This window comes from Nyctibius grandis, chromosome 10 (genome assembly GCF_013368605.1).
Source record: "Nyctibius grandis isolate bNycGra1 chromosome 10, bNycGra1.pri, whole genome shotgun sequence".
NCBI classification, from domain to species: domain Eukaryota; kingdom Metazoa; phylum Chordata; class Aves; order Nyctibiiformes; family Nyctibiidae; genus Nyctibius; species Nyctibius grandis.
The window spans coordinates 13631433-13646236 of record NC_090667.1 but is presented as its reverse complement, the minus strand read 5'-3'; the positions used below and the strand labels follow the sequence as shown (position 1 = coordinate 13646236).

General features: G+C 65.6%; 2 protein-coding genes across 2 annotated transcripts; one reads left to right on the top strand and one right to left on the bottom strand.

Annotated features, from left to right (window-relative positions):
* The first annotated feature begins 936 nt into the window (after positions 1-936).
* Positions 937-8675, top strand: TAP1 (transporter 1, ATP binding cassette subfamily B member). The gene is made up of 10 exons (XM_068409647.1): positions 937-1121; positions 1536-1638; positions 1737-2073; positions 2582-2779; positions 4701-4829; positions 5329-5514; positions 5938-6111; positions 7001-7160; positions 7226-7362; positions 8006-8675. The coding sequence occupies exons 1-10, from the start codon at positions 1025-1027 to the stop codon at positions 8516-8518; spliced, it is 2034 nt and encodes a 677-aa protein (XP_068265748.1). The 5' UTR covers positions 937-1024; the 3' UTR covers positions 8519-8675.
* Positions 8676-10598: 1923 nt separating this feature from the next.
* Positions 10599-13969, bottom strand: LOC137667643 (class I histocompatibility antigen, F10 alpha chain-like). The gene is made up of 8 exons (XM_068408587.1): positions 13851-13969; positions 13101-13364; positions 12132-12407; positions 11782-12054; positions 11598-11699; positions 11412-11444; positions 11080-11112; positions 10599-10901 (listed from the first exon to the last, which is right to left on the bottom strand). The coding sequence occupies exons 1-8, from the start codon at positions 13912-13914 to the stop codon at positions 10888-10890; spliced, it is 1059 nt and encodes a 352-aa protein (XP_068264688.1). The 5' UTR covers positions 13915-13969; the 3' UTR covers positions 10599-10887.
* Between the last annotated feature and the right edge of the window lie 835 nt (positions 13970-14804).

Here is a 14804-nt window from a genome sequence, read left to right as displayed (position 1 = left end):
GCTCCCACTACAGCTCCCCAGTAGCCCCAGTCCCACCCAGTACCTCCCAGCACTGCCGCTGCGATGCCGATCGCTCTGCCTCTTGGTTTCACTTCCGCGGCCCCGCCCCCTCCCCTCGCCCCGCCCCCTCCCCGCCCCTCGCCCCTCGACAAACTCTTCCACCTCGATCTGCCCGGCAACTGATGACGATGCTGCCTCGGCCAATCAGCGCCGCCCGCTCGGCTCTCGCCTCTCCCAGCCCCCCCCATCCTCCAGGGACCCCCCCGGGCAGGGACACGGGGGATGGCGACCCCCGGGGACCCCCCCCGGTGCCCGGTGCCCCCCTGCGATGCTCGGTGCCCCCCCCGGTACCCGATGCCCCCCCGGTACCCGGTGCCCCCCCGGTACGCAGTGCCCCCCCCCACCCCGGTACCCGGTGCCCTCCCTATGATGCTCAGTGCCCCGCCCTCCGTGCCCGGTGCCCCCCTGCGATGCCCGGTGCCGCCCCTGCGATGCCCGGTGACGCTCCGGTACCCGGTGTCCCCCTCCTCGGTACTCGGTGTCCCCCCTGCGATGCCCGGTGCCCCCCCGGTACCTGGTCCCCCCCCTCCGATGCCCGGGGCTGGACCACGCGCAGCCGCCGCCGGTCCCGCCTCTCCCCCGCAACGCCCCGTTTAGTTTCGTTTCGTTTTCCGAGAAACGGCGGCGGCTGCCGGGAGGGAACGTGACCGGTACCGGGATCGGGAGCAGAACCGGAGCACACCGGGACACACCGGGTGATACCGGGACCGGACTGGAGCAGAACCGGGTCACACCGGGACCGGACCGAAGCACACCGGGACACACCGGGTGACACCGGGACCGGACCGGGGCACACCGGCACCGGATCAATCCCACCGAGAGCACACCGGGACCAGGACCGGGACACATCGGGGCCGGACCGAGCACCCCGGGACCGTACCGGAGCAGAACCGGAGCACACCGGCACCAGACCGGAGCACATCGGGACACACCGGAACACACCGGGTGACACCGGGCCCGGACGATGGGGGCAGCTCCCGCCCGCCGCCTCCTGGCCCTGCTGAGCACCGAGCGCCGGCGCTGCGCGATGGGGGCGGCGCTGATGGTGGCCTCGGTCCTCGGTACCGGGGCAGGGGGGGCAGCACCCAGTGTGGGGGGGGGCAGCACCCAGATTTAGGGGGGGCAGCACCCGGGGGGGGGGCAGCACCCAGTGGGGGGGGCAGCAACCAGTTTGGGGGGGGGGAAGCACCCAGCTTTGGGGGGCAGCACCCAGCTTTGGGGGGCAGCACCCAGTTTGGGGGGGCAGCACCCAGTGGGGGGCAGGCAGCACCCAGCTTGGGGGGGGGCAGCACCCAGTGGGGGGGGGGCAGCACCCAGTGGGACAGGGTGGAGGGCAGGTGGGCGCATCAGCAGCCCCTCGAGGTCACACCATGGGGTGTGTCTCCCCCCCCCCCCCCAATATAGTGACACAGACTTGGGGGGGGTCGTGGCCCCATCACCCTGACGCCATGTCCCCACCCCCCACTCCCCGGCAGGGGACATGGCCGTCCCGTACTTCACGGGGCACGTCACCGACTGGGTGGCCAGCGAGGACGAGCTGGCGGCAGCCTGGCCCATGGCACTGCTGGGGCTTGGCAGGTAGGACGGTGACACCGGGGATGTCACATGGGGGGGGTGACACACGTGTCCCTCACGTTAAGGCCCCCCCCCCCCCCCCCCCGGTGCCACCACCACAGTGCCATCGCCGAATGCGTCTGCGACGTCACCTACGCGGGGACGCTGAGCCGGGCGCTGGGACAACTCCAACGTCGCGTCTTCGCCGCCGTCCTGCGACGGGATGTCACCTCCCTGCAGGCGATGGGGACCGGGGCGGTGACGGCGCGGGTGACGGGGGACGTGGAGGCCACCCACGCGGCGGTGGCCGAGGCGCTCCTCCTCTTGCTGTGGTACCTGGCGCGGGGTGTCTTGCTCCTGTGCACCATGGCGTGGGTGTCACCCCACCTGGCCTTTGTCACCCTCCTGTCACTGCCCGTCGTCCTGCTGCTGCCCCAGTGCGTCGGCAAGATCCAGCAGGTACCGAGGCGGGGGGACAGGACACACACGGGTCCCGTGTCACCTCCCTGTGCCTGCTGTCCCCTCTCTATGCCCGCCATCCCCTCCAAGTGCCACTGTCCCCTCCCCATGACTGCTGTTCCCCCTCATCCACACCCCTTGTCCCCTCCACGTGCCCACCATCCCCTCCGTTTGCCTGCCATCCCCTCCCCATGCCCACTGTCACCTCCCTGTGCCCCCTGTCCCCTCCAAGTGCCCCCTGTCCCCTCTGTGCACACACCGTCCCCTCCGTGTGTCTGCTGTTTCCTCTGTCCCCTCCCTGCACCCGCTGTCACATCACCGCACTCCTTATCCCCTCTCTGCACCCCTTGTCCCCTCCCCGCACCCCTTGTCCCCTCCCCACACCCATTGTCCTCTCCCTACACCCCTTGTCCCCTCTCTGCACTCATTGTCCCCTCCCCATGCCTGCCATCCCCTCCCTGCTCCCCCCCTGTGCTCACCAGCCCTGAGGTGACACTGCTGTCCCCAGAGGCTGTCACAACAGATTCAGGAGGCGTTGGCAGATGCCACCAAGGTGGTGATGGAGACCTTCCGGGCCATGGCCACCGTCCGCAGCTTTGCCCACGAGGCCGGGGCGGCCGAGCGGTACCACGGGCGCCTGCGGCACGTCTACAGGCTGGAGGGGAAGGAGGCGGCCACCTACGCGGCCACCCTGTGGGCCAGCGGGGTATGGGGACAGGGGACACGGTGGCAGGGGGATGTGGGGGTGGGGTGGCACAGGGCGGCCATGGTGCTGGGGGGCAGTGGGGCATGGGGATGCGGTGGCATGGGGACGGGACATTCTGTGGGGGCGGTGGGACATGGGGATGCGGTGGCGTGGGGACAAGGTGGCATGGTGGCAGGGGACATGATGGTGTGGGGGTGATGGAGCATGGTGACACAGTGGCAGGGGGACAAGGTGGCATGGGGACAGGGGACATGATGTGGGGGTGGTGGGACATGATGGTGTGGGTGTGGTGGAACATGAGGATGCAGTGGCATGGGGACAGGGCACGTGACAGTGTGGGGGTGGTGGGACATGGGGACAAGGTGGCATAGGGACGGGACATGATGTGGGGGTGGTGGGACATGATGGTGTGGGGGTGGTGGAACATGAGGATGCAGTGGCATGGGGACAGGGAACATGACAGTGTGGGGGTGGTGGGACATGGGGAAAAGGTGGCATGGGGACAAGGTGGCATGGGGACAGGGGACATGATGGTGTGGGGGTGATGGGGCACGGGGATGCGGTCGCGTGGGGACAAGGTGGCATGGGGACAGAGCACATGGTGTGGGGGTGGTGGGACATGGGGACAAGGTGGCATGGGGACAGAGGACATGGTGTGGGGGTGGTGGGACATGGGGACAAGGTGGCATGGGGACAGAGGACATGGTGTGGGGGTGGTGGGACATGGGGACAAGGTGGCATGGGAATGGGATATGATGGTGTGGGGGCGGTGGGACATGGGGACGTGGTGGCATGGGGACAGGGGACATGACGGTGTGGGGGCAGTGGGACATGGGGACATGGTGGCATGGGGACAAGGTGGCATGGGGACAGGGGACATGACGGTGTGGGGGTGATGGGGCACAGGGGTGCAGTTGTGTGGGAACAAGGTGGCATGGGGACAGAGGACATGGTGTGGGGGTGGTGGGACATGGGGACAAGGTGGCATGGGGACAGGGGACATGATGGTGTGGGGATGGTGGGACATGGGGACAAGGTGGCATGGGGACACGGTGGCATGGGGACAGGGGACATGGGCTGTGGTGGCACTGGGCTGGGGGACACGGAGATGTGGTGGCACGAGGCTGGGGGACATGGGGGTACGGTGGCATGGGGACATGGGGACGTGATGGCATGGGGCTGGTGGATATGAAGATGTGGTGGCACAGGGACGGGGGACATGGGGATGTGGTGGCATGGGGCTGGGGGACACAGAGATGGGGTGGCACAGGGCTGGGGGACATGGGAACATGGTGGCATGAGGACAGGGGACTTCAGATGTGGTGGCACAGGGCTGGGAGATGTGATGGTGTGGGGGTGACGGGACATGGGGAACCAGTGGCCTGGGGACAGGGGACAGGGGACGTGGTGGCATGGGGCTGGAGGACAAGAAGGCATGGGGGCAGTGGGACAGGGGGGTACAGTGTCATGGGGACAGAGGACATGGAATGTGGTGGCACAGGGCTGGAGGACGTGATGGCATGGGAATGACAGGACATGGAGACATGGTGGCAATGGCTGAGGGACACAATGGCACAGGGACAGGGTTCATGGGGACACGGTGGCACAGGGACAGGGGACATGGATGCAGTCATGGCTAAGGGACATGGTGGCGTGGGGTTAGGGGACATGGGGACATGGTAGCACGTGGCTGGGGGACATGATGCCATGGGGACATCAGGACGTGGGGCACAGGGGTGCAGTGACATGGGGATGTGACATCTCTGGGACGTGGAGGGGGGTACGTGATGGCACAGGGGAGGTGACAGAGCAAGGCTGGGACCTTGGTGTCCCCACGGAGAGGTGACCGCAGTGAGGAGGGTGATGGGGACACCCCCCCCGGTGGTGTCCCCCAGCGGTAACCTCCCTGCTGTGTCCCCAGTTCTCGGCGCTGGCCCTGAAGGTGGGGCTCCTCTGCTACGGGGGACAGCTGGTGGCCATGGGGACCATCACCACCGGGGACCTTGTCACCTTCCTCATCTACCAGATGCAGTTCACCGAGGCCGTGGAGGTGAGCCCGAGGGGACGCCATGTCCCCAATGTCCTCCCCGCCATGTCCCCAAGCCCCTTCCCCGTGTCCCTACACCCTCCCCACTGTGTCCCCATTCCAGTACCAGCATGTCCCCATTGCCACCCATGTCCCATGCCCTCCCTGCCACGTCCCTCTGTCCCCGTGCCCATCTCGCTGTGTGCCTATGTCCTCTCTGCTGTGTTCCTGTGTCCCCCTGCCATGTCCCCATGGCCTCCCCACCACATCCCCGTGTCCTCTGTGTCCCCAGGTCCTCCCCTCCGTGTCCCCATGCCCTGCCATCTCCCCATGGCCTCCCTTGCCATGTCCCTGTGTCCCCTGCCACGTCCCCATGCTGGTCCCACCATGCACCTTGTGCCCCTCCCATGTCCCCCCGCCATGTCCCTGTGTCCTCTGTGTCCCCACACCCTCCTCGCCGTGTCCCCATGCCCACTCCCCATGTCCCCACACCTTCCTGGCCACATCCCCACTGTGTCCCCAGGTCGTGCTCCGCCACTACCCCGACATGACCAAGGCCGTGGGCTCTTCAGAGAAGATCTTTGAGTTCCTGGACCAGGAGGAGCAGGTGGCACCTGCGGGGACGCTGGCACCCAATGTTCTGCAGGGCCACCTCCAGCTTGAGGACGTCTGGTTCTCCTACTCCAAGCACCAAGAGCCTGTCCTCAAGGTGGGGACGGGGACAGGGTGGGGAACGCAGGGACGTGATGGGGGACACGGTGGGGAGGGCATGGGGACATGTCATGGGGACACAGGGACATGATGGGGAGAGCATGGGGACATGGACATGGCGGTGAGGGCATGGGGATGTGGACATGGTGGGGAGGGCATGGGGACATGGCATGGGGACATGGGGACATGGTGGGGCGACATGGGGACACAGTGGGGAGGGCATGGGGACACAGACGGGGTGGGAAGGGTGTGGGGACATGGTGGGGTGACATGGGACACGGGAAGGGCATGGGGACATGGAGGTGGTGGGGAAGGTGTGGGGACATGGTGGAGGGCCGTGGGGACATGGCAGGGAGGGCACGGGGAGGGCTGGGGACACTGAGGGAGGGGGTGCGGCGATGTCACCTCTGTCCCCCCCCAGGGCGTGTCCCTGGAGCTGCGCCCCGGGGAGGTGCTGGCGGTGGTGGCCCCCCCGGGGGCGGGGAAGAGCACCCTGGTGTCCCTGGTCCTGCGCCTGCGCTCGCCGGGGGCCGGGCGGGTGCTGCTGGACGGTGACCCCCTCCCTGCCTACCAGCACCGCTACCTGCGCCGCCAGGTGCCACCACCGCCCCCGTCACACCGTGTCCCCAACGGGTCCCCACTACCACCCCCGTGTCACCAACCATCCCCAATGGGTCCCCACCACCACCTCTGTGTCACCAGCTGTCCCCAATGGATCCCCACTGCCACTCCTATATCACCAGGTGTCCCCAGTGGGTCTCCACTGCCACATCCCATGGCACCAGCCATCCCCAACAGGTCCCCACCACCACCCCCGTGTCACCAGGCATCTGCAATGGATCCCCACCACCACCCCCGTGTCACCAGCTGTCCCCAACGGGTCACCACCACCACCTCCATGTCACCAGCTGTCCCCAATGGATCCCCACCACCACCTCCGTGTCACCAGCTGTCCCCAGCGGGTCCCCACCACCACGCCCGTGTCGCCAGCCATCCCCACCATGGCCTCACCAGCACCCCATGTCACCAGACGTCCCCACTGCATCTCCAGACATCCCTGCCATGTCCCCAGCAGTGTCCCCCCCATCCCCACCATGTCCCTGCCATGTCACCGCCCCATCCCTGCCACATCCCCTGCCATGTCCCCAGTGTGTCCCCAGCCATCCTCACCACATCCCCATGGTGTCCCCAGCCATCCCCACCACATCCCTGCCATGTCCCCAGCTGTCTGTGCCATGTCCCTGCCACGTCCCCTGCCATGTGCCCAGTGAGTCCCCAGCCATCTCTGCCACGTCCGCACTGTGTCCCCAACCATCTCCGCCATGTCCCTGCCACATCCCCGCCATGTCCCTGCCACATCCCCTCCCACATCCCCACCACGTCCCCTGCCACATCCCCATCATGTCCCGCCACGTCCCTGCCACAACCCCATCATGTCCCCTGCCACGTCCCCGCCATGTCCCCAGCTGTCCCCTCCACCGCAGGTGTCTGCCGTCCCCCAGGAGCCGCTGCTCTTCTCCCGCTCCCTCCACGCCAACATCGCCTACGGGCGAGGGACCTGGAGCCGGGCGCAGGTGACAGTGGCAGCGCACCAGGCGGGTGCCCACGCCTTCATCACCCGCCTGCCCCAGGGCTATGACACAGGTAAGGAAGTGTCCCCTCCCATCCCCGTGTCCCCACGTCCCCACCCTGACCCCCATCTCGCGCAGAGGTGGGCGAGCTCGGGGGGCAGCTCTCCAGGGGACAGCGGCAGGGAGTGGCCATTGCTCGTGCCCTGGTGAGGGACCCCCGGGTCCTCGTCCTCGATGAGCCCACCAGTGCCCTGGACACCGAGAGCCAGCTGAAGGTAGGAGGTGACACCCGTGTCCCCCTCGGTCCCCTTGTCTGACAGCACCCTGGTCCCTGGGGGGGTCCCCCCTGGGTCTCCTCTTTCTGTCATCCCCTGGGTCCGCAATCTCAGTGTCCCCTGGGTCCCTGGTGCCTGAGTTCCCTTGGTCCCCAGTCCTGCTGTCCCCTGGGTCCCTGATCCCCGTGTCCCCTAGATCCCCATGTCCTGTGGGTCCCTGGTTCCCATGTCCCCTGGGTCCTTAGTCCCCATGTCCCTTGGATCCCTGTTGCCCCCTATCCCCTTGGTCCCCACTCCCCATGTCCCCTTGGTCCTTAGTCCCCATGTCCCCTGGGTCCCTGGTCCCCATGTCCCTTGGTCCCTATGTCCCCTTGGTCCCTATGTCCCTTGGTCCCCACTCCCCCTGTCCCCTTGGTCCTTAGTCCCCATGTCCCCTTGGTCCCCATGTCCCTTGGATGCCCACTCCCCATGTCCCTTTGGTCCCTGGTCCCATGTCCCTTGGATCCCCTGTCCCCACGTCCCCCGGATCCTCACTGCCCCTGTCCCCTTTGTCCCTGCTCCCCGTGTCCCCTCAGTCTCCATTCCCCACGTCCCCTGTGTCCCCACTCCCGGGGGTCCCCACTGACGATGCCACCCGCTGCAGGTGGAGCAGGAGATCTTCGGAGCCAGCGGGGCCGGGCGCGCGGTGCTGCTGGTGACGAGGCAGGTGGCCCTGGCCATGCGGGCACAGCGCGTGGCCGTGCTGGAGGGGGGACGACTGCACGAGCTGGCGTCCCCCGGGGAGCTTCTGCGCCCCGGCAGCCACTACGGGCACCTGCTGCAGGGCATGGGACAAGGGGGGACAGCGGGGGACGGGGACACTGGGAGGGAGGGTGAGGGACAGCAGGAGCTGGGGATGGGGACACCAAGGGATGGGGACAGCGGGAGCTGGGACTGGGACATTGAGAGCATGGATGGGGACACCACAAACCAGGATGGGGACACCAGGGACAGGGATGGGGACACCAGGGACAGGGATGGGGACACGGGGATCAGGGATGGGGACACTGATGGTGTCACTGAGAACATGGATGGAGACACTAAGAGATGGGATGGGGACATCAGGAACAGGGATGGGGACACAGGAAGCTGTGACAAAGGACTGTGCGAGCTGTGACAGGGGAGCGTGGGCACCAGGCCAGGCACACTGGCATCTCCCTGCTGCGTGATGGGGACCATGGGGGCCAGCGGGTGCCACCAGGTGCCAGCGGGGCTGGTGACCAGCAGGGTTGGCCACGGGACACAAGAATCTGAAATAAATCCTTCTCTTTGTACCCAGGATGTGTTGGGGGACCCTGGAGCGGGGTGGGGGGTACGGGGACAGAGGACTGAAAGAGGGGCGCAGGGATGGGGGGGGTGCAGCAATGGGGTGACCGTACGTTGTGTCTCTCCCGCCGTGTCCCACGGGGCTCTGACCACCTCACGACGCCATTCCCAGCCCACGTCTCCCTCAGCCACTCCAATTTTGGCTACCTGGTCTACTGGCTCCTTGCGTTGATGTTCTCCAGGGTCGTGGCTCCTGCGCGTCGACACGACGGGGCTCTACCCGGGCACCAAGGTCCTGCTGCCATAACGCAGCAGCCCAGAGGGGTTTACCTCTGCGACCATTGCTCTGGCCACCCACACAGGGCACTGGCCACCCTCAACGAGCCAGTACCGAGGCAGAACGCTGGCCGTGTCTCTCAGGCAGCAATGTCTAGGGCCAGTGGGGTGGCTTTGGCTTCTGCAGCTTCCCTCGAAGGAAGGAAGAGGGAGAGAGACTTTTCCCCAAGGCCTGGAGGGAGAGGAGAAGGGCCGTGGTTTGACCATGAAAGAGGGGAAATCAGGACAGGCCAGAAGAAATGTTGTACGAGGAGGGGGGTGAGATGGTGGAACAAGTTGCCCAGGGAAACTGTGGACACTCCATCGCTGGGGGTGTTCAAGGTCAGGCTGGACAGGACCTTTGAGCAGCCTGACCTAGTGAAAGAGCTCCTTTGGAAGCCACCGAAGCTGTTTGTCCCTCGGCCCTGCCCGGCCCGAGGCTCCTGGTAACTGAGAGATCAGCCTGCAGGCACAAGGAGGGAGCTTCTCCACCTCCTCTTGGAGAGGCCGCACCTTGGGGAACAGCCCGTCCCCAGCTGAAACACAAACCCAGGGTGGGGAGAGGGACCAGAAGTTCTCCTTGAATCGCTGGAGCTGGCAGATGAGTCCATGGACAGGTGGCACCTCCCAGTCTGCCCAGCCCACCACGGCCGGGTTGCTGGTGCACGTCAGCGTGCTCCGTACAAACATCCACCATAGAGACCGTGGGCGCCGAACGCTGTCCAGACCTGTGGGGGCCCCGGCATTGTCCAGGTCACTGCAGACCACCACGAATGCCCTCAAACACCAGGTATCTTCCTTTCTGGTAGACCACTGACCCTGCTGGGTGACAAGACCTCCCTTGAGAGGATACTTTGCCTCCATGCTCACAAAGAGCCACCTCCTGAGGCCGTGGGTGGCTGCCCCTCTGCCGATCCATCGATCCCACACTCCCCAGCACTGGATCCTGGCTGCTGGGCTTCCCGACCTTCTAGTCCCAGCCTGACAGCCCCATCATCCCAGCACCACAGCAACCAGGGAGCAAACACCTTCATCTGGCTGATGGACGAGATCGTGGCCTGTATCTCGCAGTCCGGACAGGGACCAGGTCGTTCCTGCCTCTGCCCCCTCTCAGGGAAAGAGTCCACAGTGTGGCCAAGTGTGTGGCCAAGTGTCTTCTCGACTGTGAGAGCAACTATTAAGAGTTCAGAGTTGAGCCCTGGTTTAGTCGCAGTGACTGGTTGGTGTGACCTCAGAGCAGGAGACCTTCTTCTCAGAGTCCATCTACGTGGCCTCAGAGAAGGAGACCTTCTTCTCAGAGTCCATCTACATGGCTTCAGAGCAGGAGATCTTCTCAGTGCCCATTTACATGGCCTCAGACCAGGAGACCTTCTTAGTGCCCATCTGTGTAGCCTCAGAGCAGGAGACCTTCTTCTCAGTTCCCATTTATGTAGCCTTGTAGCAGGAGACCTCAGCGTCCGTTTGAGTGGCCTCAGAGCAAAAGATCTTCTCAGCGCCTGTCTGCGTGGCCTCAGGGCAGGAGACCTTCTCATCCCTATATCTCAGGAGAGCTTCTTCTCAGCGCCCAGCTACGGGCCCTCAGAGCTCGCCACCTCCACACCACAGGGACACGGATACACAGGTGGGCAGCTGCATTTATTGCGCGTGAGAGGAGAAGAGATACAGTCAGAAGAGATTGGTTACAACCTCAAAATTAAACAATCAGAAATAACGAAGAGCGGCCAATTGTGAAAGCAAAAAAGCCAATTCTCCGTCAGCAGAGCCCCCGCGCAGCCGGGGTGGGCAGTGCAGCGGGACAAGCTCTCTCTGCAGGCAGCTCCCAGCCCCCTCCAGCTCCTCTCTGCGTCCAGCCGGGCACAGGGCACGGGGCCGCATCCAGCCACGTGCCGGCCCCTCGGCCAGCGGTCAGGCAGTGATCCCTGCAGGGACGAGAGGAGGAGACAGCGTCACCCAGGGCCACCTCCCTGTCCCCAACCCTCTGCTCTGGGGGTCTCGCTGCCCCCCTCCCGCAGCCCAGTCTGGCTCCGGCTGCGGGTGCCATGGGGGAGCACGGAGAGCTGGGACCGCCCCGGCCCTCCCCCCGGCCCCACGCCGTACCTGCAGCCCCGCTGTCAGACCCCTTGTCCGAGCCTGCGAGAGAGAAACGGCCGTGAGCTGCCAGCCCCGCGCTCGCTGCGGGCACGGTGCCCGTCTCGGGAGCTGGCCCGGGAGCCACGGCCGCACTGCAGCCCCTGGGAGAAGGGGACGGTGCCGCGAGCACCGGAGGGGAGACACAGCCTCTGCCATACGGCCCCACTACTGGGCTTTAAAAAGGGGCAGCACAGGGAGCCCGGGGGATCGGGAAACGCCGGCAGGGGCCAGAAACCAGAGACACGAGGCCACCCCGGCACTGGGCAGTGGCTGGAGCCGGACCTGCCGCCAGTACTCACTTGATGCAATCTTGTAGCCGAAATTCTTAATCTCTGCAGAGAGAAAGAGCCATCAGCACCCACTGCGCTTCGCCGACAGCCTCGGGGGTCCCCAGGGCACAGCGGCTGGTGCCCACAGCCCCTCTGGGCCTCCCCGGCCCTGCCTTCCTCCCGCACCCCTCTGCCTCGCCGGCCCCGGTGCTTTACCCGACTTGTACTTCCAGAAGATGACTCCAGCGACGATGGCAGCGACAGCCAGGACGGCAACGACCCCCCCCAGCACGATGGCCAACAGGTCGGACTTGGGCTCTGGGGGAGAGCGGGGCCGTGAGGAGGGGAAGGGGAACCACCCCAGCCCACCGCCCCACGTGCCCACGGCCACCGGGCTCACCCCACGCAAAGACGCCGGGCTCGGGCAGGCCGGCATGCTCCACACAGCACCGGTACTTGTCCTTCTCCTCCGGGCGGGCCTCGATGGAGGCCCAGGTGTAGTAGGTGCCGTCGCTGTTGGGCGCGGTGCTGCCCCGCTCGGTCTCCTGGTCCCTGACCTCGCCGTCCTTCAGCCAGCTGATGGTGATGAGCCGCGGGTAGAAGCCGTAAGCGCGGCAGGACAAGGTCAGGATCCCGTCGGCCTCCTTCCCCGACACTCGCACCGTTGGGGGCTCTGGGGAGGGGGGGGCGCTCAGGGCCGGCACACGACCCCGCGCCGCCCGGTCCCCAGGGTCCCCGTCTCGCCCTCACCTTTCCTCTCCAGCTCGGCCCGCCCGTAGCTCACGTATCTCCTCAGCCACTCAATGCAGGTGTTCTCCAGGTAGTGCTTCCTCCGCTCAGCGACGGTCCCGTCCTCCTCCCACTTCCTCTTGGTGATTTCTGCTGCCGCGTCCGCCGCAGTGAACGTCATCGTGTCCAGGTCAAAGGCGATAAAGTCCCTCCCGTCGTAGGCGATCTGATAATACCCCCTGGTGCTACCATCCTCGAGGAGGTCACAGCCGGCCATGTGCTGCAACACGTGAGCCCCTGAAACACGACCATGGAGATGGGGCTGACAGGCTGCTGCAGCCCTGGTCCTTCAGTTGGGCACAGACCCCCCAGCAGCACCCCCCCCTCCAGCCCCATGTGATGCCCAGGGGGGATCCGGCACTGGCATGAGAGCTGCCCCCGTCCTGCCCGGGGCCCACAGCACTTGGGTTGTCACATAAAGCCTGATGCAGACCCCCTGTGCCCAGGGCACCCAGCCCCATGGCACCCTGGCACAACGAGGGGCTGGGATGGGGTCCCCAGTGCCATAGGGGGACAAGGAGATGGGATGGGGTGGGGGAAGCCCCTCTGGCTCTGGGATGGGGGACCTGAGCACCATGGGGAGGGCAGGGAGCTGGGACACTGCAGGTGGGAGCCCCTCTGGTTCTGGGGGTCTCAACTGCCGTGGGGATGGCGAGGGGCTGGGATGTGGCGTCCAGTCATGGGGATGGGGGTCCTGGGCTCTGTGGGGGTGAGGATGTGCTGGGCTGGGGTGGCCAGAAGCCCCCCCTGGCTCTGGGATAGGGGATGCCAAGCACTGGGAGACCTGAGACAATGATGCTGGGCCGGGAAGGGCCAGCACAAGCCGGGGCATTAGTGTGGGGCAGGATCTTGGGTGCGGGGGTTGGAAACTCTCCTGTCCCACACAGTCCCGTCCCAGCCCCACGGAGCCCCAGCCCAGCCCGCACTCACTCCCGCTCTGGTTGTAGCGGCCCCGCAGCGTCTCCAGGTTCACACGGTCCATCTGCTGATGACCCTTTTCAGTCTGGGTCTCGCTGTCCCAGTACTGGTGATCCACGCTGGCCGCCATCCAGCCCGCCTGGGGCTCCATCCTCCCCGTCTCGCTGTCGTAGCGCACAAAGGGGTTCCCGTCCACGTACCCCACGGTCACGAACTCGGGCACCCCCGGGCTGGGCTCTGACACCGCAACATGAAAGTATCGCAGGGAGTGGAGCACTGCGGGGACATGGGGGGTGGTGAGACATGGGGCGCAGGGGGGTTGGGGGGTGCCCAGGGTCATGGGTGGGCAGCGAGGCTGGTTGGGGCTCCCAGGGGAGCAGATCCGGGTGTGGGCGGCAGCTTCAGGGGGGATGAGACTGGTGGGGGGATGTGAGAGAACGAGGTGTATCCGGGAGGGGGTCCTCATCCCAGGAAGGGGAGCCCGGGGGGTCCCTGGTGTCAAGGACAGGGGGGTCTGGGAGACCTGGGGTGCCTGGGAAAAGGGGTCCAGGGGGGTCCGCGTGCAGAAGAAAGTGAGATCTTGGGGGTGGGAAACCCGGGATGCCCGGGCAGGGGAGTCCAGGGGGGTCCCGGTGCCCAGGGATGGAGTGGGGACAAGGAGGGGGGAGGGTCCCAGTGCCCGGGGAGGGTCCCTGTGCCCGGCAAAGGGGGTCCAGGGGGGTCCCGGTGCCCAGAGGGTCCCCCGGGGCCCCCCGCGCTCACCGCTCGCCGCCCCGACGACCACCCCCAGCAGCAGCCCCACGCCCAGCGCCCGGCCCGGCCCCATTGCGCTGCTCCGCTCCGCTCCGCTCCGGCCCCGCGGCCGCACGGACCCGACCGCACAAGCCCCGCCCCAACGCCCGCAGCAAGACTCGCCCCTCACCGCCATTGGCGCTCACACCGCCCGCCCACCAATGGCAGCCCGAGCCGCGTGCGACGTCACCGGGCGCCGGGCAGATCCCGGCTCCGCAGTTGCGAATAGCGAAAGCGAAAGCGAAAGCGCCGGAGGCAGCGCGGGGGGGGCGGGGACGGGGGACCTCTGGGACCCCCCCGGTGTCACCGAAATCGGGAATAAAACCTCTTCACACCAATGTAGCATTAAGAAGCAGGCACACCTTTATTGCAGCGCTGGGCGGCATTGGGGTAACCCTCCAAAGCCGTGCGCGCCCCCCTTGATAATTCATCTTGTATTTATGTACTAAAATGTTACATATTCATCATGATTCCAAGGACGCCTATACATATTCATATCTTTTCCCCGAGAAGGTGGTCTTTATTATAATGAGTTCTGAGAAATCATTTCCGTAGTCTCGGCCTTTAACTCCTCCTGGTTGTGCATGCGCAGTTTCTCCTGGTGGTCGTGGGCCGGGGTCTCAGGGATGAAGGCCGTATGTCTTCCTCGCTGTGCACTTTTCACCTCTCCTCCTTGGCAGGTGGAGTAGTCCCTTGGCTCTTGGTCAAACCTCCGTACCAGTTCTCGCTGGGTTTTGCACAACCGTAATGTTCTGTACTATTCTAAGGATATGCTTAGGTAGTTAATGTAGCTTTAGGTTCATAAGATAACGGATTTAAAGAATTTCTCAATCCCCACAGCAGTTTACAGGCAAATCAAATAGCAAGTAAAAGAGAAGAAAAAAAAATAGAATACAGCATCCCTTCCCCATTATACCTAACCTA

Coding starts and splice junctions, on each gene's coding strand:
- TAP1 (XM_068409647.1), top strand. CDS start 1,025: ATGGGGGCAGCTCCCGCCCGCCGCCTCCTGGCCCTGCTGAGCACCGAG. Junction 2,074..2,581: donor GCGTCGGCAAGATCCAGCAG/GTACCGAGGCGG, acceptor TGCTGTCCCCAG/AGGCTGTCACAACAGATTCA. Junction 7,161..7,225: donor GCCCCAGGGCTATGACACAG/GTAAGGAAGTGT, acceptor CATCTCGCGCAG/AGGTGGGCGAGCTCGGGGGG.
- LOC137667643 (XM_068408587.1), bottom strand. CDS start 13,914: ATGGGGCCGGGCCGGGCGCTGGGCGTGGGGCTGCTGCTGGGGGTGGTC. Junction 12,408..13,100: donor CCGCTACAACCAGAGCGGGA/GTGAGTGCGGGC, acceptor GTCGTGTTTCAG/GGGCTCACGTGTTGCAGCAC. Junction 11,700..11,781: donor GCCCGGCGTCTTTGCGTGGG/GTGAGCCCGGTG, acceptor GCTCTCCCCCAG/AGCCCAAGTCCGACCTGTTG.